The sequence below is a fragment of the Tachysurus fulvidraco genome, chromosome 4, assembly GCF_022655615.1.
Source record: "Tachysurus fulvidraco isolate hzauxx_2018 chromosome 4, HZAU_PFXX_2.0, whole genome shotgun sequence".
NCBI classification, from domain to species: domain Eukaryota; kingdom Metazoa; phylum Chordata; class Actinopteri; order Siluriformes; family Bagridae; genus Tachysurus; species Tachysurus fulvidraco.
In genome coordinates this window covers 28,642,887-28,665,240 of record NC_062521.1, presented here as the reverse complement: position 1 = coordinate 28,665,240, position 22,354 = coordinate 28,642,887, and the positions used below count along the sequence as shown (strand labels likewise).

Genomic DNA, 22,354 nt, shown 5'->3' with positions numbered 1-22,354 from the left:
ATTGCGTCACAGGTATTCGGATCATGTCACAAGCTCATGTCCACTCGCCTTTAAAAGTATTGGCAGCCTAGCGGTCCAGTACATTTCACAAGCTTTCTGTCCACCTGCCTCAAAAAGTCACACATAATCATATGTCCAGTCACTTCCAAAAAGCACCGGCCTTTGCGAATACTTGCACCGCCAAAGCCAACATCAAAGTTTGTTGCGACGAACTTTACAAAAATAATTATTTATTAGACTTTTTAGGATTGTCTGGCTAACTTCATGCACTTTATCAGATGGGGAGCAGAGACATGCAGTCACTTGTATTTTGTCTGTACTTCAGGGGTGACTAAATTTTGACATAAATTCTGTACACATAATAACAATGATAAATAATTTGTTAATACACCATTAGTTTTTTACATTCAGTTTAACGGTTCACTTACAAGTGTTGGACAACAGATTATTTTACATAAAATTACAATGCTTTTTCACTTTCTTAAAGATCAGCCCTCCTCGACTCTGGTAGCACAATGACTTTGGCTTGTCCATCAGTGCTAGGTCAAACAGTAAAAGACCCTATCAGTCTCCTGTTTTCAGGGCAACATCTGTGAAGTTCCCACTACACAGATAATGATCTGTAACCAGGGAGGTGATTAGCCACTGCTCATGGGGCTAATCCCTGAACTCTCTATTCTGTTGCTCCTAGGTATTACTGGCTGGGGTTCCCAGAAAGTTCCAGCTACATAAAATCCCCAAACTCATTGCCATCAGAGTTTGGCTAGGAATGAATTCCCAGATTTCATCAGAAGGTGAGGCCCCTGGGGATAATATCCCAATGTCTTCTGAGTTCTGCAAAGGCCTTACAAGAGAGATTTGGCCAGGAGGAGGATTTTTCACCAAGAGAAGATGGACCCCACTCAATGTATCTCAACCACTTACTACTTACTAGTCTGCAGGGTCCTGTTTACTAGCACAGTGTTGCCAGCTCTGCAACTTTCTACTGGATAAAAAACGCAGCCCCATTATGTACCTGGCTCACGCTTATTCCCTCAGGGGCCAGAAGTGCAGGCTTTCTGTCTATGGTGCCCCCAGTTCCAGTGAACAGCCCCCTAAAAGCCAGCACAAGCACTCCTCATTCCACTTCCCATCATCAGAGTATTCTTTGAGAGGATCTCTCTGCCTTATTCCATGACAGAATAATTCACTGCAAAATGGATGCAGCAGGATAATAGTGAACAAGAGTGATGTTATATGTAGGATTAAGATAGTGCCTAATTCCAAGCACTTCTTTCAATGGCTTGGCTTTCCTGCTGTAGCTGATGTGGTGGCCCACCAAAACGTGCCCACTGCTGTGGCCAATATGGTGGTCCCCGAAGACCTGCAAGGCAGCCTTCAAGTCCTGGTACCTGCTGAGACTGAAAACATTGCCTCGAAAACCTGCTGTTCTCTGTAGCTGATGTAGCAACCACCCAAGACCTGATACCTGCTGAGGAAAATGGTGCAGCCTCCCAAGCCCAACTCCCTTTTGTGGCAAACATACCAGCAGCAGCGTGACTCATAAATCTTCACTGACTGAACCCAAAAATACAAACAGTGAGTGAGTGAATGAGAGAAACCAATTTTCTTAAGATTTTATTACTTAAAAAAAAACTTTCTTCATATTTTTCATTATTCGTCTCTTGGCTATACTCTTAAAAAATGTTTATTGGGGTTCTGTATAGTTCTGAACTTAGACTCATAAACCTTTCCCCAAAAAAAATTAGAACTCTTGGAGAGCAAAGTACCTTTTATATTAATATGGTTCTACAAATCAATTAATGTGTAAGGTGACATGAATTTAAAATTCTCTTTTGGATCACCACTTACAGTAAACTGAGGTGGCCCTGAAATCAGCATTTCTTTGCAATGAGCAATTCACACTCACCTGGCTTTGATTTTGCTGATCAACTCTGGTACATCAGGCAACTCAAATGCAAATCTTTGTGTGTGTGTAGTGTGTGTAGGACTCTATTTGCATGACTTTATGCATCTGTTTGGTTTTGCAGGGCTTGTCCAGAGACAAAGACTGATGTTGAAGTCTGAGCTCTGCTACTAAGATGTTCTTTTCTTTATTAAATTCTTTTTTTTAAAAATGGTTTATTGGGTTTTTTGGAATGCCACTGCCTGGCATTTATCTCTTATTGGAATACTTTTGTATTTAAATTGTAAACAAGGATTTTAAATTGTAAACAAGGACCCAGACAGGAACTCTATGGACTTCTAACCACTTGTTGCTTAGAGGAAATTACCTACAATTATATACAATGGTAAGTACAAAGTAATTACTAAAGCAAAATTTTATTTTTATTATAAACCAAACCTAAAAATCTAAACAAAGTCTATAAGGGTAATATAGTCATGTAAAGTGTCTCCAACATCACACTATTGTATAGAATGACATAGCAACCTAGTGATCCTATGTAGAAATTTCCTGGTAAAAAAAAAAAAACAATTCTTGTAATAAAAAGATTGGTGCTGTTTTGTGTTGCTTACGTGAAATTAAAGCGACAGGCGCACATCGACGCATGTGCGCATGTGCACACAACTCAGAACGACCACAGATACTTCCATGGTGAAAAGCCACAGATACTTCCATGGTGAAAACTGCCGAAAGTCAGCTTAGTTGTTTAAGAGAATTATTATAAAATTGAAAAAACAAAACAAAACTATATAACATCAACGTGCCTGGCGATGTGGCCTGCAACGTGTGCCGAGAACCGGACATGTGGCAGTATAGGGCACCGCTATCAACACAGGTATTAAAACTGGAAGCAGTAAACAGTAACAGTAAAACTAATTAGTAACAGTAAAACTAATAAAATTGTGTTTTTTTCAAGTGATGCCATACGTAAATAGTTTAGTTTCAGCCCAAACTAACTAAGTATATGCTTTTGTACCCGTACAATGGAACTAGCTAGCATTAACTAGCATTAGCTAGCACTTTACTGTACCATAATAAATATATTAACACTGGACATATAATGCATTGTTTGTTAATACCATGGTGAGAATGTAGTCAGTGACAGCCATGTTGTAGGCTTATAAAACACAGTACTTCTAGCATGTATGAGTGAAGTAATCGTGAATAACAATAATACTACTAATAATAACAATAAATAAATAATAATAAAAACTGTTTCAAAGTTTAAATGTTAGTTTTGGTTAATTATGTCCGATATATGCTTTCAGATCCCCAAATGTGAAATCAATCAACAATATAATGGAGCTATTATAATATTATATATAATAATATATAATATAATATAATATTTGGTCAACTGATGGTTCACCTGAAATAGAGCTTTTTATCTTCCTACTTCAAATTAGACTTCCTCCTTCCTATGAGTGGAATGATATTACAGATAACTGTTAAATATATTATAGATATACTATTTATGTCTATAGTAAAATGAAAATTGTTATAAAGTTTAATAGTTTGTAGTTAATTATTAATATAATGAAATATTAATATAATTATGTCCAATTTCTTTAGATCATTTCGAAGATGCTCATCAACATATGTGAGCTCACTGGACAACCTAGACCAGCTGAGGTCATTATTTGGTGTGCAGATGTTCTCCTTGATGTCGTGGTTTAGAGAAGAGTGTGTCTGTTACGAAGGGAGACGGATGTATCTAAAATGTCTTCCATGGAGGGGGGATTTTGGGTTCCATAGGTATAACAACCTAAACTATGACTCAATGCTCCTACCTCCTGCTCCCTTCCCTTATTGGATTGTGTGTAATCTAAATTACCCAGGGTTCGAGCAGCTCCCCAATGATGTGCGGAAATATTACAACAAAAGGACAAACACAGAATTATTGTGTCTGTTGACACTGAAGATCTGTTCATACGCAGTGTATATGTGACGGAGCACAGTGATAGGACAAATTTTAGTCCTGACCGCACATTCTATATTCCAAGGCATTTCCTTTTGCCTAGTCCTGGTGTCTCTTACCAGACAACGGGAATTTTGACGGCTGGAAACTTTCAACGGGAATATATGGGAATTAACGAGATTAACTTGCAATTTACAAAATTGGAGGTCAGCATATAAACATAGTTGAAAAAAACCCATTCTTGCAGGATAATCTTGGTTAAGCAACCAGATCTACATACATTTCTCCATAACATAACATAGGTTATTTCTTGAAACCTGCACACAAAAAATGTTTTTGACAACCCCTCAAATCTTCTGTCCTCTCTTTTTGACAGTTTTCGGTTATTTTACAGAAGTACAGAACTTGCCAAAAGTTGGGACACATTACTATTTTTAATGATTTTGAAAGTCTTTCTCTTGCTATTCAGTGAGTCACTTGCTCACGTGTTTGATCAAAAATAAGAACAAAACAGTTTGTGAAATATTATTACAATGTCTTTCTGATTGAATCTACTTAATCCTTAATCCTCATAATCTTTATAACCTGTTATAATTTTTTTCAGGATTCTTTGCTTAATAAAAGTTCAAATTTAAATTGCAATAATATTTCACAATATTACTGTTTTTCTTTATCACGATCAAATAAATCAGGCTTAAATAAGCATTAGATGCATAACGAATTTGTCCAAACCTTTGACTGAATTATTGTATGAAATAGGTTATGGCTTGTTTCAGCAAAAATGTTGATTGAGGAGTATTTCTTCATCTAGACAATTGGTGTCCAATCGTATCCACAAAGGGCCGGTGTGGGTGCAGGTTTTCATACCCACCAAGCAGAAGCCATACCTGATTCCACCTGATTCCTTCTGCTTGGTTGGAATGAAAACCCGCACCCACACCGGCCCTTTGAGGATGAGATTGGACATGTCTGATCTTGACTATTTCTATTCATTTGCATCAATTCTAAAATGTTTTTTTTAATTCCAAAATATTCCGATTGTTCAACTGATTGAACAACTGGAATTTTACAAGATTTTTTCCAATTTTATTCTATAGAACTATGCCACACACAATCTCATGCATAGATACTTTCACCTCAGCCAGTGTATTAAAAATCTGTATTAGACTGCATGCAATTCCCATAAATTCCCGATAAATTTTCCACCCTTTTGCAACCCTAATGAGGGTGTATTTTGGAAAAATGAAAAGACATTTGAGGAGAAGTTAACACCATGGTATTGAGCCGTTTGCTGGGGCCTAGTTTACTGGACCTTTTCTCTGCCAAGTGAAAACTCCCTGCAAGGTTCATCATCAGTCGATTAGCTTTCCTCCTCTCTGGCTACATACATACTTCTGTCAGGTAAGTTGTGGATGCATGTGAAGGCTGATGTTTACTGAAACACTCATAAAAACAACCCAAATCCCAATACAAATATGGAATTAAAAAAAAAAAAAAAGTCAGGGGATCACAGCAAAAATTAAAAATGAGACAAATCTAATAAAGCAAAGTGAGCAAGCAATCAGGGTCACAACACAAGCAAGTTGTGTAAGAAGAAAAAAAACCAGGAGCAAAACAATTAAACACACGCTATAACAGTACTGACACTTTGTTAAAGATAGTACTGTCTGTCTAGTATTGACAAATGGAGCATTATATCTGTTATTATCTTAGCTTGCTAGTTATCAATCATAAATAATATAAATATGATAAACATTGCACTTTACCAAACCTACATAAGCCTGCCTCAAATCTTATGCTAGCCATGAAAAGGACACCAAGTCATAATGATCTTTTAAATTTACTCCATTTAAAAGTCTTTCCCTGTCTTTAGTGGTTACACATAATAAAAAGTCAATTACATTATGAAAATGTTTAATAGACTCTTCTTAATGCCATTAGCTATCTGTTAGCAAAGCAGCTAAATTGAGTTTTTCTTCGTAACACTTTCCTGACAGTTATCAAACACACAGCAATAAACACAAGATGTTATATTTTTTGACTGACTTCTTGAAAGATTCTTGTTTATTTTTCTCTTACAGATGGACACCGTCAGAGAGCATGTCCTAGATCAGACATTGCTGCTTAGGTCAGTAAAAGGAAAGACCAACACCAGATCCAACTCGCCATGAAAGACCAACAGCAGCTCCAACTCGCCATGAAAGACCAACACCAGCTCCAACTCGCCATGAAAGACCAACAGCAGCTCCAACTAGCCACAATGTCAAGGAAACCATAAATTTTTTTAATCCCATCAGCACTCACCCATCAGCACTCACTGTTTTGAAGCGGACGAGGTGTTTCATGTGCATGATGCCCTGGCCGTAGTTCTGTGGCAGTAAACTGTCGTCTTGCCCCTTAATTACAGCCACCAGATCCCACAGGTTGTGGCTTCCTCCTGGAGGCTGAAAAACAAACACTCACATCATCCTTTCCTAGTAATACTGTGGTGTTGATCCTGCAATTGTGTGATCTTACTGACCGAGAAGCATTCAGAGAACCAGCGCAGTTTCTTTGTTCGGACATCACTGGAAAGTTTGTCGAGTTCTTGCTTGATGTCTCTGGACACTTTACCACAGAGGAGAGGTGGAGCTCCGGGAACCATCGCCCGATCTGTAAGTAAACAGTGTCACCGTATAAACTTCACTAAACACAAGACTAATGTTGGCTAAAAATAATCCTGTTTGATCGTTCCTTTATTTAGTAAGAACTAACTGCATCAGGCTTAATCTGCTCTGATTGTTAATCTTTAATAATGGGTGACATTACAATATAACCTTACATTATATTGTAAATATTAATATTTATAACAGGGGGGCACGGTGGCTTAGTGGTTAGCACGTTCGCCTCACACCTACAGGGTTGGGGGTTCGATTCCCACCTCCACCTTGTGTGTGTGGAGTTTGCATGTTCTCCCCGTGCCTCGGGGGTTTCCTCCGGGTACTCCGGTTTCCTCCCCCAGTCCAAAAACATGCATGGTAGGTTGAGTGGCATCTCTGGAAAATTGTCCGTAGTGTGCGAGTGTGTGCGTGAATGAGAGTGTGTGTGTGCCCTGTGATGGGTTGGCACTCCGTCCAGGGTGTATCCTGCCTCGATGCCGGATGACGCCTGAGATAGGCACAGGCTCCCCGTGACCCGAGAATAGTTTGGATAAGCGGTAGAAAATGAATGAATGAATGAATGAATAATTAGAATGGATAAGTAGATAATATAACTGACATGTTGGTACAGGAAAATAATAAGCAATGAAACGATGAGATAAAACCGAGGAATTTTCACCTTGAAGATGATAATTTTCCTACACAGCATGTCTTTAATGATAACCAATCAGAATCTAGAATTCAGCTTCATTATTTTATACAGTAATGACGTTTCACCCGTGTTTCCGATGATGTCGTCCCAGCTGTGTTCGGTCAGGATGTTGATTAGCAGCGGGGAGATGAGGGGAGTGAGCGACCACAGGCGTACGGTCGAGTCCCTGGAGCAGGACGCCATGGTGAATGGGCGACTCGGGTGGCACGTCAGACCTAAGGTCAGTGTTTTACACACACACACACACACACACACACACACACACACACACACACACACACACACACACACACACACACACACACACACACACCCCATGTAGGCACTAAAGCTTAACTGGCAATACTGGAGATGTTTTTAAATTGTGATCTTTCCTGTATGGATTGTGTGCAGTACCGTAGACATCAGCTCCGTGATCATAGACGGTGTCCAGGCAGGTCCCGTCCCTGGTGTCCCACACACGGATGGTGTAGTCCCAACTGCCTGAGGTGAGCAGGTACGGTACCTCCGAGTTCCACATAAGACCACGTACTGGAGCTGTGTGTCCACTCAGAACGTTAATACAGGCGTCCTGCGTGTAGTCCCAAATACGCACCGTCCTGCAACACACACTCAGTTTCTACAACAGCAGTTCTGACAGTAATGTAACTCAAGTTGTTGTTTCCATAGTAACAAGGAAAAGCACTGTGGATGTGTGGCACTCACAAAATAAGTTTTCTTGAGATTATTACTTTTTATTTCCTTTCATTCTATTGCAATGGAATTTCATTTTACTCTGATGCATGTGGAAACCAGCTGTGTGTGTAGTACAATGTTAAAAGGGTAAAAGGTTAATGTGAATGTACAGCGTAAGACCAGTTACGGCTGCGGCCTTGTTTATGGGCGCACACACGTTAATATTACAATGATACAGATTCAGTTCATAGACCTGAGCGTCAAGTTATGAGACAGATATGTTTATTATTGAAGTTTGTGTTCTTATAGAGTAAATGTAATACAGTTTAACTGCAAATGGGATTTATTCTGTTGTATAAAGTGAACACTTATAAAATGTACAGTTATTACAAAAATACGATAAGGATAAGAGGACAGAGATATAAGGTGTTTAAAGGAAAAAGGTTAAACATGACTGACATGGCTTCATGTTACCCAAATGTGGATATAACCTGTGCTTCAATGCAAAGCAGACAAAGATAATAGAAAATGATTCATGATTGCAGATGCAAACTTAAAGTGAAGTTGAAAATAAACATCCGAGTGAATGGTGAATGAGAAACTGTTGTCCTGTGTCGCTGATTTCTCTGTAATATTTCTAATATTTCCAGAGCACTCCTATCAGAGGATTATCTATATATCTGCCAGCGCTACAGATGCGCTACATAAACAGAATTTTAGAGATGTGTAATCGTTGTTTTTTGTAAAGGGTCATAATTTTGAAATCTATGGAAGGTGTCTCCAGTCTTCGAGCTTCAGTGATATAAATTTAAAAGCATCTAAATATTTCCGGATGAATTACCCGTCGTCTGAGCCGCTACACAGGATTCCCTCTCTGAGAGGAGACCAGCGTACGTGAAACACTTTGGCTGTGTGTCCGGTAAAAACCTTCAGCGGCTGATCTGAGCTCGTGGCCAAGTAGTAAACTCTTACGTTTTTATCCTCACATCCGGTTGCAATCATGTCTCTAAAACATTGAGAGAGAGAGAGAGAGAGAGAGAGAGAGAGAGAGAGAGAGAGAGAGAGAGAGAGAGAGAGAGAGAGAGAGAGAGACAGTAGAGGGAAAGAAGGTAAGATAAGAGCTAGTAATTGATAAGTTAACCAGACAGAAATACAGACAGACAGACATTGAGATAGAAAGAGAGGTACTCACTTGTTGTTCTGACTCCAGTCACATCCGAACACGGATGCCGGGTGCTTATATTTATGGAGAACTTTACCATCAATGGTTCTGATGATACTGAAAGCAGAAAATAATATAAATGGATAGATGAAGAAATCTCACGCACTTACGTCAAGCATCAAAATCAGAAATGTACCAGAAACCGTCTCCACTGCACGTGGCAATACGCTTGGAATCTTTGTGGCTCCATGCGATACAGAAGATACCGTTCTTCCCGTGCTGGAAGCGCACACACACACACACACACACACACACACACACACACACACACACACACACACACACACACACACACACACACACACATGTAATAGGGTTATAGAGGTAGGTATTATATATTTACATTATATTTACATTATATTTACATTATATTTACCCTTTACATTACATATGAATATAAAATGTAGTCACTGCCTGGTGTTTTCAAACACCACATACTGTAGGTTTGTTGTTCTTTCAGTACCTCATTAAATCTCGTGATCATTTTGCCCTTTTTCACGTCCCAGATGAAAGCACCGTTCCTGGACGTGGCTCCTGCTATGCAGTTCAGATCTCCTTTGGGTGGTGTTATGGAATAAAGAAATATTAAACTCTAAAGACAAACTCTACACAAACTTCTAGCTGTCATAACAACAGCTTATTAGAAAACAAAACAAAAACAAACATACAAATAAAAAACAGTGGATGGCACTTTTGGAAAAATAAAAAAAATACATAGAAATTAAACAGTTTATAGGGTCCAAACACTGGAGATAACAATAAATAAATAAATAATAAAAATAAATGAGACTTTACTGTAGACTTATTATTATTACTAACTTTATTATTTTCTTATTATTAATTTCTACTACTACTAATTATTTTAATATAATAATGTGAAATACTAAATAAAACAATATCTGATTTTATATTTATTTTTACTGACATTTTTGTAACTGTGTAAATTTTAATAACATTAAATAACTAAAATATTTAGAAAACGAAACTAAACAAATCTCCTGATTATGAGCAAGTTATGTTTCTAATGTAGTGTTATAGCTGATGCATCTCACCAGGAGCCCAGGAGAGGGAGTAAATGACTCCTTCGTTGCCGGGAGACGTGTACACGGCAGTTAAAGTGTTAATGTCCCACACTTTGATTGTCCCATCAAAGGAGGCAGTAGCGAGCAGGTTCGGATCATCTGGCTTAAACTTACAATCAAATATAGTTTCTACATGACCCTGAAAATGACACACACACACACACAGAGAGAGAGAGAGAGAGAGAGAGAGAGAGAGACGTAATACTCACAGGTTCAAGTGTTTTTCTGAAACCAGGAATTGATTATCGCTCTTCTTACCAAATCTCTGAGGAAGTCCCACTTCTGTGTCCCCATGTCGTAGAGGCCAACGCCTCCATCCATGAAGCAGCAGACGGCGTGTCCGGGGGGCAGAGAGAACGCCTGGTTCTGTGAGAGAGTCGGAGGAGGAACCGCCTCGCTTGTAGATGACGTGTAGTGGTTCTTGGATGGGGAAACTGAGCAAGCAACTAGAGACATGGAGATATAGAGTCATAGTACAAAAAATTATCTTCATGACTCAGTCAGGAGTCTTAGGTTTTCCTAGTACAGCTTGTGATGGTGGAGCCTGCACCATCGCATTTAAGTGCCATTCTCTTGCTCCACTTGCTACTGTTGCCCTGCTGAAAGTACAGCACCATTTCAGCAGCCACAATGTTGTACATAGAGTGCATGGCTGTGAGGCAGGGTGGAGCCAAAATTATGGCAACCAATCAGAGTGCTAATTTCAACCATTCACCAAATTCGAGGCAGAAAGAGAAGCACATGTGGTGTAGAGCTTCAAAGGAGATAAGAGCTATTTCGGCTTGCTTATTAACACACATATATGTCTCTTCTTTACAGAAGTGCTGGAGTATCATGCTGCAGTGCTGATTGTGCTACACCCAGCCATCCTCCAGGGAAAACCAAGGTAAAAGCACCACTTTAGACTAAATGTTGAAACACCTGCTTGAAACCAGCTTCCAAAAATAGGTGGTGAGCCAGAAGCTACAGTAGCCTAGGGCCTTAACGTCACCACAATGGCACTGATGGCAGTGCTGAGAAAGCTGGAAATTACATGGTCCTTAAAATAGAGATCTTTATCTCCTGCAGGTGCTCAGCACAGCAGGATGCTGGACCCCAAGATACCAACAACCCCTAGAGAGGTGTTGGAGGCATTAGAATGCAAACTACCCACCCTTGAGATCAGCAGTTGCAAGCAACAGGATGCCTCTCAAGGGTTTCAACAAGCATCAACCTACATTTCTTCAAGCTGGAGCACCATGGGTAGAGGAGTCAACAGGACACCCACCACACCCAGGAACCCATGCAAGACAAGCCCACCCACACCACTTCTGCTGCAGAAGTAAATTGGGGAACCGGAACAATGATCCTTAACATCTGGTCATGTACTAACTCTGGATCCTTCAGATATCAGAAACTACAGATTAATTCTTTTTTCTTTTCTAAAATTCTTCAACTAACAATTTACAATCCACTGTCAGTCCATCCCTCACAGGTCTCCATCCCTGGTCTCCAACCAGTCTGGCTTTAAAAAGGGCACATTCAACAGAAAATCAGCTGTCACTGAAAAACTACATGCTAGTTGATCAGCCAAGCTGTTATGCGTTCTCATCCTCACCCCCAAGACTCTAGGTCTCAAAAACCAGTCTCGAAAGCCCCACAATTACAATCCTTCACAAGTACAGACAGAAAGAGCTATATAAACTTATTACTTTAGCCAAATTAACAACCTGTTTGTTAGACCTCATTCCAACTAATTTACTCAAATAAGAGCCTCTTCTCAATAATGTTAACTCCTCATTACTCCCTAGGCCATGTCCATAAACCCTTTAAGTTTGTGATTAATAAGCCTCCCACCCATTAGGAAACCTAAACTAGATCCTAACATATTATTCAATTACAGACCCATTTCAAACCTTCTGTTTATTTACATTTACAGCATTTGGCAGATGCACTTGTGCTTAAATCTCTCTCATTGGATACATTAATGCTGGTTCACTAGGTTACATACTTAAGATACCATGAGTTTAAAACAATGTTCAAAGTTACAATAAAAAAGTTTTTGTGTGTTTTTTTTTTTTTTTTTAAATAAATGCAGATAGGGAAAGAAGTGCTAGTTGAAGTGTTTCCAGAATAAGTAGGTCTTCAACCGCCATTTGAAAATAGCCAGTGACTTGTATAATGTACAATTGTTGCAGTAGTATAAAGCCCATGTCATGTTGTGCATAAAGTTGTGTATGCTCAATTATACTCCTTCTTACAGGAGAACAATCTATTTGAAGTAAAATATGGGGTGCCACAAGAATCGGTTTTAGGACCTCTGCTTTTCTCAATATACATGCTTCCTTTGGGAAACATCGTCAGATGGCATAGGCTTGGTTTTCACCTTTATTCCGATAATACCAGAGGTATATATATATATATATATATATATATATATATATATATATATATATATATATATATATATCATCAAAACCAGCTGAAATTTTCTAGGTTATCTGAGTGTGATAAAAGGGAAAAATTTACATGGCTATTATGCTGCATGGATGCATAACATTCATTTCTGTAGAAGTGGCAGACATTTTTTTACACAAACATCATCAAGGCTTTATATTACTGCAACAAGCATCACATACTTGCTAGTATACATTATACAAATCACATTACCTGCTACGACTATATTAAACATCGCATAAACATTTCAACATCTACGACGTGACAGCAGATCAGACCTTTCTTTGCTGGTGGAGAGTTTAAGACGTGGAGAGCATGGAACCCCGTCTTCTTCAGTTTGAAATTGTCCAGCGGCGTCGTTCTCGATACATTCCATACTCTCAACACGCCAACCTGAGAGTCTGCAGACATAGCAGAATGAACAAAATTCATGAATTTGAAATGCTAATAAACAGTGAAGGCAGAACTAACGTCACAGATAGAAGCAATAAGAAGATGTGTTCAAGCTGTGAGTTTCTAAGTAACAAAGCAAAATATTTGTATATTGTATACTGCTCGCTATAAAATGGGTATAAATGATTATAACTAATAATAATAATAATAAAACAATAATGATTGTGTAAAATGGTAGCAACCGTATAATGAATTTTTGCAATGATGTGTCTGAGATACTACTAGTATCTTGTGTGTGTGTGTTTGTGTGTGATTCTTTACCCCCTGTAATGAACATGCCCGGGGCAGAAGGCACCCATGCCAGGCACTGTACTGATGCAGCAGCGCTCGGTAAACTGAATGATGTCACACACGACAGTGAGTCTGAGTCGAGCAGCCTGATGCCATTGTGCATGTTAGCCACCAGCAGGTAGTCTGTACTCAGAGGGTCCCACTCCAGCGCAGTGACAGGATCCTCCTCATCAGTTCCCTCCAGAGACTCCGGACGCAGGACATGCTTCTGATTCTTCGAGCCTGGACAGGACATTTATGCCATTATCCAAAATATTTTTTTCCATTTGGTCCTAGAGCTCATGAATATAAAAACACCCAGAATCTTGATTAAAGCCTCTTTATGTTTCTTTGATTTTTCTTAATGCTTCTTTAAGTTTCTTAATTACTAGTTTCCCACCAATTACCTTCATGTCCTAATTTAACACATCCATATATCTCCTCTTTGTCCTTCCTCTTGACCTCTTACCTGGCAGCTCCATCTCCAACATCCTTCTAACAATATAATCATCTCCCTCCTCATGTCCATGTCCAAACCATCTCAATCTAGCCTCTCTGACCTTGTCCTCAAAACAGACAACCTGAGCTGTCCCTCTGATGTGCTCGTTCCTAATCCTGAGCAACCTCGTCACTCTTAAAGAGAACCTCAACATCCTCATCTCTGCTACCTCATCTCTGCCTCATGTCTTTTCTTCACCGCTACAGTCTCTAACCCATACATCATAGCTGCTCTTACTGCTGTCTTCTACACCTTTCCTTTGGTTCTTGCTGACACTCTTCTGTCACACACACACACACACACACACACACACACACACACACACACACACACACACACACACACACACACACACACACACACACAACACTCCTGACACTTTTCTGTCACACACAACACTCCTGACACTTTTCTCCACCCACTCCAACCTGCACTCACCTCTTCACCTCTTTTCCACACTCCCCGACACACTTTACGGTTGACCCCAAAAACTTAAACTCCTGCACCTTCTTGCAGCCCCTGTAACCTCACTGTTCCCTCCCTCTCGTTCATACACATGTATTCTGTCTTTCTACCACTGACTTTCATTCCTCTTCTTCCCAAAGCAGACCTCCACCATTCCAGGTGTTCCTCCACCTGCTCCCTACTCTCACTACAGATCACAATGTCATCCACAAAGATCATTGTCCTTGGCGATTCCAGTCTGACTTCATCTGTCAACCTGTCAATCACCATAACAAACAAGAAGGGACTCAAAGCAGATCCTTGATGTATCTCCACCCCCACCTTAAACTCCTCTGTCTGACCTACAGCACATCTCACTGCTGTCATACTCCTCTCATACAGATCCTGAACTACTCCGATGTACTTCTCTGCCACTCTTGACATCCTCATACAGTAGCTCCTCTCTCGGCACCCTGTCATATGCTTTCTCTAAACCCACAAAGACGCAGTGCAGCTCCTTCTGACCATCACTGTACTTCTCCATTAACGTTCTCAGAGCAAAAATAGCATACGACGTGTTCTTTCTGGGCATGAAGCCAAACAGCTGCTCACAAATACCCACTTCTTCTTTTTTTTACCATAGCTTTACTCTTTCCCATAGCTTCATTGTGCGACTCATCAACTTTATACCTCTGTAGTCGCTACAACTCTGCACATCACCCTTGTTCTTAAAGATCGGCCCTAGAACACTTCTCCATTCCTCAGGCACCTTCTCACGCTCTAAAATCCTGTTGAACAATCTAGATAGAAACCCCACTACTGTCTCTTCTAGACACTTTTACACCTTCACAGGTATATCACCTGGACCATCAGTCTTTCCACTCTTGATTCTCCTCAGATCCTTGCTTACCTCATCCTTTCTAATCTTTCCTATTTCATGCTCTACAATATTCACCTTTTTCTCTGGTCTTTCCCTCTTATTTTCCTAATTCATCAGCTCCTCAAAATACTCCTTCCATCTTCTCTGCACACTCTCCTCACCTGTCGGCACCTTTTCATCTATCTTTAATCAACCTTATCCGTTGTACATCCTTCCCATCTCTATCTCTCTTTCTCACTAAACTGTACAAGGCCTTCTCTCCTTCCCTCGTGTCTAACCTGGCATACTACTCATCTTATGCTTTATGTTTATATGCAACATCCCTCTTCACTCTGTGCTGCGATTCCTTGTAATCCTGTCTAATTCTTTAGTGCTTTCTACGTCCCACTTCCTTTACTTTCTTGTTCCACCACCATGTTTCCTTATGTACTTTTCTCCTTCCCGATGATGACACACCTATCAACTATCCTACCGGTCTCCCTGATCACGTCTGCTGTAGTGTCCCAGTCATCTGGAAGCTCTTCCTGACCACCCAAAGCTTGTCTCAGCTTCTGTCTGAATCCCTTATGACATTCTTCCTTTTTCAACCTCCACCGCTTATTCTTCTTTTCTATCTTTCCTCTCCTCTTTTTCCTGACCACCAGAGACATCTTACACGTCACCACCCGATGCTGTCTGGCTACACTCTCTAGTCCAACGCCTTAACTACTAAGCTACCACATACACAAACCCACCCATAACCTTCTCATCACCTCCGTTCCCCTCACAAACATGCCCCTTGAAGTCTGCTCCATCACCTCATCTACAGGTAACTCACTCGAGAATCTCTTCTTCTCTTCTAACTCACAACCTACTTGTGGACCATAATCACTGATGACATTCAACATCACCTCTTTTGAAATTGCAAAAAAAATTTACAAATATACAAAATTTAGTATAAAATTTGAAGTGTGTTACGGCACCTGGCTGAAAGATGGACAGACTCCCATCTGTATGTCCGAACACAACTTTGCCCTTCTTTACAGGATGCCAGCGAAACAGGCAGATATCCGACAAGAAGCTGTGAGCCTCTTTGTGTACGGTGACGCCCGAGTCCGGCCCGGAAACGACCCACACGTACAGAGGGCCGCGGTGCGAGACAAACGCTACACTATCCCCTGTGTTCCAGCACCAACTTATAGAGGAAGGAATACCTGCATGGAACAGGTCATGATGGTGATCAACACTGTGACACTTAATTTCACTACACAACATGGAGGTAATTTACTGTATGCAAAAAGAACAACGTAATTAATTAAGACATTATAACACACAGGATGTACAGAACATTGTGACGCAATGCAGTGATGTTAATTGACATACTTTTCTTAACAGGATACAATGCAGATACAATAGTTTGTTTTTTTTAAAGAATATTCATACCAAATAAAATGTGTGTTTGATTATTTTCTCCAAAACAGTGGATTCAATGTGCCAAATAAACAGTGTGATGATTTAGCATGCTAACTTAAAATTTACTAGATAAAGCTTAGCTAAGATAAGTTTGAAACTCCCACATGCAGCCTCACATTTGAACTTGAGATACGATGGAATCATCTTTTATTTTCTGGGTCTGTTATATATTAATTTATGCTTGAGTGTGCTGTGTGGGTTAATAAATGTGTGTATTTGTTGCCTTTAGTGTTGTCGAGGCGAGCGACGGCCTTCTGCTCGGCCACGTTCCAGATGATCAGGAGGTTATCTGCGCTGGCGCTGGCGAACACCTCTGGGTTGTGTGGACACCACGAAATGGCCGTGATGGTCTTCTTGTGCTCGGACATGATGGCACGCAGCTTGAATTCATTATATCTGTGGTCCAACTGAAGAGACAGCAAAAGGAAAGGAACTCTTTAAAATAGAAAAATGTCTCTAAAGCACTGTTGTGACTGGAGTGTTGTTACTGAAGCTCTAGGAATGGAAGAGGTTTAAAGGAACATTTTCAATCAGCAAACGAGTTCAAAATATGATGAAGCTTTATAGCTTTGTGTACTTTCCTGGCACGGTTCTTTTCCTGTTCTCTTTCTACAACATGTTTTAACATCAAACTAATTCTAAATCTTTAGCCAGTATTTATTTTCTTTAAGGAAACCTAAATCCCATGAAACGATCTAAACGATGAGTAAATAACACCTCAAATCTGTACTCGAAATGTACAATAGAATATAAGTGACAGTATCTTCTACAACAAATAAACTCAGACAAATTATTTCAGAGCCAGTCGACCGGACCATGTGCATCAGACTCATTTCCGGTCCCTTATCATAGCGGAGGAAATTAATCTTCATTACAATAATGATAAGATCAAATTCACTCAGACACTCGTTAATGGTCATTTGGACGAATAGATAAGATTTGGGGTTTTCATCTAAATTCTTCTAAACTTTTAACTTCATCTTCATCTGGGAGAACCAAAATAAAAGATTCTCTAAGGTTGGAACTGTTAAAAATGTGTAACATCGATCATCAACATGGCCGCTCACACCATTAATCAATTAATAAACGCAGCAATATAACAGAAAATACTTTCATGGAAGATGCTAACTATGCTAATTATGCTAACTGTATTTTTTTTGTGTGTGTGGTTGGAAAACTATACTATAACATTTAAAACACATTTAATAATCGAGTAATATTCTGTGACATTGTTTTATGCTGAAATTGTTTCCTAGTAAGGATTTCTGCCTTGTGTATTTGTTTTTGACTGGCTAATAATCCTGGCTATTCGAACTAGCATAACTTCCCTACTGTCACTCACCAAGAAGAACATCTTTAAAGAATTTCTCTTCTTGTTAAAAGTAAGAGGTTTAGTAAAACATTAGCTTGGGTGTCAAATATTGATGTTATGTTTTGGAACGAATCTTTCAGGTGAAGGAATAGTTCTCGTTCCTGTAATCCATTGACTCTCCTTTCTCGTTCACTAAAATCCTTCCCCTATTTAACCTACAGAACATAACTCCAAGAAAACATTGTGCTTTGGTCATCTGAACCACTTATTTAAACTTATTTTATTTATATAATGAGTAGATTAGGCACATATTTTAATAAATCATCTTTTTTTTTGTTGTAACAAGTAAATAAGTTCGTTGACTTAATACATAACACTTTTTCGCCACCTGCTGGTGTATTTATGTAATATGTAGAAACGGTGAACGAATCATTTTGGTGAACGAACTGAAAATGAACGAATCTCTTGAAAGAATCAAAATGTCCACCACTTTAAATGACTTATAAAGGCTGATGTGAAACTAAATTAGGTTTTCATTTATAGGGTTTACCTGGTAGACGTATATAGCGAGCGTGGCACAGTAAGCGAACCTGTCTCCACTCGCCGCACACACATCTTTATTCCAGGGCTGACATCCAGCAGCTAGCAGTCCCACCTGCTTCACCTGAGACATCTTTACCTGGCCACAAACAAGCATACAGACTCAACTGGAAAAATCTTCAACACAACACAGTATGTAGAAATGTTCAGTGTAACAATCTGTTAAGGAAGAGTGCAGTTGCATAAAGGGGCAAAGTTTAAATGAACGTTAAAGGTTGTGGTTGGATTTACATTTCAGCCATTTAGCAGACACCTTTATCCAGAGTGACTTACAATTGATTTCAATTTATATTCAAACTCATAACCTTCAATATATATTCAAAGTTTGGATTCAAACTCATGACCTTCCGGTCAGTAATCCAACACCTTAACCACTAGGGTACTACATCCCATGTTGAATGTGTTGCATTGATATTAAATTGCTTATTAAATTGATCGTGGCCTAATGGTTAGAGAATCTGACTCCTAACCTGAAGGCTGTGGGTTCATGTCTCGGGCCGGCCATGACTTCACTTTAACCAGATCATCTTTACCTTGATGTTAGATTCCACTGGTCTCGTGTTTATTTCAGTATTTTGGGGATTAAACACATACATCGTATCTAAGAAGGTGTGAAGTAGCAAAGCGACAAAAACAACACAATCCTCAGCTCAGTTTTTATGGAACATCTGAGCTGACGTTTCTTCAGATCCCTGATCACCTTTAACATTAAACCGCAATGATTTCTGATTTACATTTATTTAACCCCTGAGATAGGCACAGGCTTCCCATGACCCGAGAAGTTCGGATAAGAATGAATGAATGAATAATTTCCAGAAATTGAAGAAAAAAATGCATATTTTTCATCTTAATGAAGATTCATTAGTAGCAGAGATCGTTGTGACATGTGTTTATGTAGCTAGCGTGATTGCCCTGGTTTCACTACATCTTAGACAGGGCTTTCAAGTATCACGCATTAACGTGACAGTCACTCATTCGAGTCTTTTGTCACGCTCTCCCGCCACACACTGTATTCATCATGCAGAAAAATGTACTATTTATCATATAATTAATAGGTCTCAGTGCCGAAAATGCATCAGTCCGCACCGCTGTCTCTATGGAACCGGGCAGGAATCAAGCGCGTCTCCCCTGGAGTTCTTAGTCGAGCCTGACACTTATCAGCCAATCAAAAAAAGAGAAGCTACACAATAGCCAATCAGAAAATAGCACTATTGCATCTGGGAAGGATTTTACACAACAACCAATGAAAACAAAGCAGATCCTGGACTTGTTCAGCATCATCCTCGTTCGCCCACAGAGAAAAGCACTGGAGCTGCGAGCATCACTTTGAGCACAGAGTAAGTCATGATCTCCTGTTGTAAGGTTACAACAAATTCACAACTAATTTGACACAAACATTGACATTGTGACTGCTATTAGAGACGTTTCCCAGATAATCAGCATGAGTTTATCATGAGCGTCTGTAACTTAGCCAACAGTTTTACAGCCTGTTCACTGACAACACCTGTTCAGAACAAGTAGTCTAGGCCATTGGTTCTTAAACTGAGGGCCCTGAGATGGTGCCAGGGGGCCCCGGCTCTATGAGATTTTATAAAATAATGAATTTATCCTAAATTCCGTGTAATTAAATCTCAGAAAAGTAAGGTTAAAAAGTTTTGGAATGTTTTATGTTATATTTTTTTCTTTTAAGGGGCAAGTAGGGATACACTGCATACAAGGGGGGCAAAAAGTTTGAGAACCACTGGTCTCGGCCTATCACACGTTATCACACGATGACTGACATTTTGTCACATTAAACATCTCTCTCCAAATAGGCATAACAATTTTATTAGCACTAAATAAAGTAAAGTGTATCGCATTGTCGACATTATATAGGTCACTTTTTAAAATCATGTCATATTTGATATCCTGGCCATGGATGCATTAATCATTGCATCTGTCTTTCAAAGATGTCAACTAAAAGGCAACTTTTTTTATTCTCTCATTCGCTCTGAGAGGAAAGTCCCCTAAAAAAAGGCCAGGTTAAGGATGCTGGCCCAGAGAAGGTGGTAAAAAGGGTAGGTCCATTAGAGGAGGAGACAGAGGAGGAGACGAAGCAGGTTGAAAAGGAAGAGACAGTGGAGGAGATGGCTAGGGTGTCAGAAGAGACCATCAAAACAAAAGGGAGAAAAGTACCAGGACCACCTGCAAGAGCTTTTTTAATAATGAATGGACTTCTAAATGGCCATTTATTACTGTAGGAAGCACTAGCTCCTATTACTGGTGCTCTATCTGCAGCCAAGAGAACTCCTGTTCCCATTAAGGTGTGCGGGATGTGACAAGGCACATCGAGGGTAAAGGGCATCGGGCCAAACAGCAGGCACTGAAGTCAACCAGCACAGTCAACAACTATTACTTGCCAGTGAATGCAGAAATGAGTGTGCACGAGGTCAAGGTACATAGCACATTAAATCTAAAAGGTTGATTACATTGTTCATGAGTACCATTTTTCCTAAATAATACAACCAATTCTATGTTCATGGCATATATGAGACATTAATCCATGACATGGACAGAATACTGCTCTGTAATGCAGGGCTCTCAAGTTTTGAAGACAGGCAAGCGTGACATCTCGATGACATCTTAGACATTTTGATGTCTCCTTTCTTAAGCACAACACCCCTGTGAAAAATAGGTTGTGTTACTTTGTCAAGAAAGGCAATGAATCTATCTAAAGCTATCTAATTTCACAACAGAGGACATATTTTTTAAGTCTGTGCACTAATTTATTTAATTAATTTATTCCGTGTACCACTTGTACAGAGTGAAAAAATAACTTAATTATGTAAAATTACCAAATGCCAGGTAATGCTTTGAAGTCACATACTGTAGGGAGATAAACCCGTATACTTATTGACAACAAATACACCTTTTCTACGGATTGAGTGGTCTTTCTGACGATGGAAAATGGATACAAATTTTTTTTTTAAAAGTGTGGTATCGCAGTAAAAATATATTCACCCCTCTGCCATCTGGTAGAAGATATAAGACCATTAGAAACAGCACTAGTACATTCAGAGACAGCTTCTATCCTCAAGCTATCAGGATGCTGAACTCTACACAACCATTTTTTTATTTTACCTCTATGGATCCTTCTCTCGGGATCTACCTGGCGCTAAAACCATGAGAGAGAGAGATCTTGTTCATGAACGAATTAAATTGAATCTCCTGTTGAATTTCCTGAGAGATCAATAAACTATCCATCTATCTAGCTCTCTATCTATCATACGCTTGTTATATATATATATATATATATATATATATATATATATATATATATATATATATATATATATATATATATATATATATATAGGGGCACGGTGGCTTAGTGGTTAGCACGTTCGCCTCACACCTCCAGGGTTGGGGGTTCACTTCCCACCTCCGCCTTGTGTGTGTGGAGTTTGCATGTTCACCCCGTGCCTCGGGGTTTCCTCCGGGTACTCCGGTTTCCTCCCCCGGTCCAAAGACATGCATGGTAGGTTGGAAAACTGTCCGTAATGTGTGAGTATGTGAGTGAATGAGAGTGTGTGTGTGCCCTGTGATGGGTTGGCACTCCGTCCAGGGTGTACTGTATCCTGCCTCGTTGCCCGATGACGCCTGAGATGCCTCCCCGTGACCCGAGGTACTGTAGTTCCGATAAGCGTTAGAAAATGAATCAATGGGGATATTTTTTTTGAGAAAATTTGAGATTTCTTTGAGCACAACAAAAGTGTACAGGTACATAAACCTGTATAACCCAGAGAAATCCTATAAGATGTCTGTATTTGACTAGC

The 22,354-nt window shown here is 39.6% G+C and overlaps 1 protein-coding gene across 8 annotated transcripts in view; it reads right to left on the bottom strand.

Annotated features, from left to right (window-relative positions):
* The window catches only part of wdr17 (WD repeat domain 17), a 261,853-nt gene that overhangs the window by 222,901 nt on the left and 16,598 nt on the right, over positions 1-22,354 (bottom strand). For 5 of the 8 annotated variants that reach the window (XR_007140402.1, XM_027146084.2, XM_047812463.1 and 2 more), the window contains exons 2-16: positions 18,490-18,618; positions 16,851-17,034; positions 16,138-16,368; positions 13,344-13,595; positions 12,908-13,030; positions 10,452-10,639; positions 10,164-10,332; positions 9,575-9,666; positions 9,248-9,330; positions 9,082-9,168; positions 8,731-8,895; positions 7,611-7,813; positions 7,280-7,429; positions 6,385-6,515; positions 6,182-6,307 (exon numbers count right to left, since the gene is read on the bottom strand). Coding sequence is in view for 7 of the 8 variants with exons in the window: in XM_047812463.1 (XP_047668419.1) it covers positions 6,182-6,307; positions 6,385-6,515; positions 7,280-7,429; positions 7,611-7,813; positions 8,731-8,895; positions 9,082-9,168; positions 9,248-9,330; positions 9,575-9,666; positions 10,164-10,332; positions 10,452-10,639; positions 12,908-13,030; positions 13,344-13,595; positions 16,138-16,368; positions 16,851-17,034; positions 18,490-18,618 (2,313 nt within the window). In the remaining variant the exon portion in view is untranslated. Of the gene's footprint in view, positions 1-6,181; positions 6,308-6,384; positions 6,516-7,279; positions 7,430-7,610; positions 7,814-8,730; positions 8,896-9,081; positions 9,169-9,247; positions 9,331-9,574; positions 9,667-10,163; positions 10,333-10,451; positions 10,640-12,907; positions 13,031-13,343; positions 13,596-13,759; positions 14,851-16,137; positions 16,369-16,850; positions 17,035-18,489; positions 18,619-22,354 lie in introns of those variants that run through there. The other 3 variants (XM_047812461.1, XM_027146085.2, XM_047812464.1) reach the window with 3 other exon arrangements.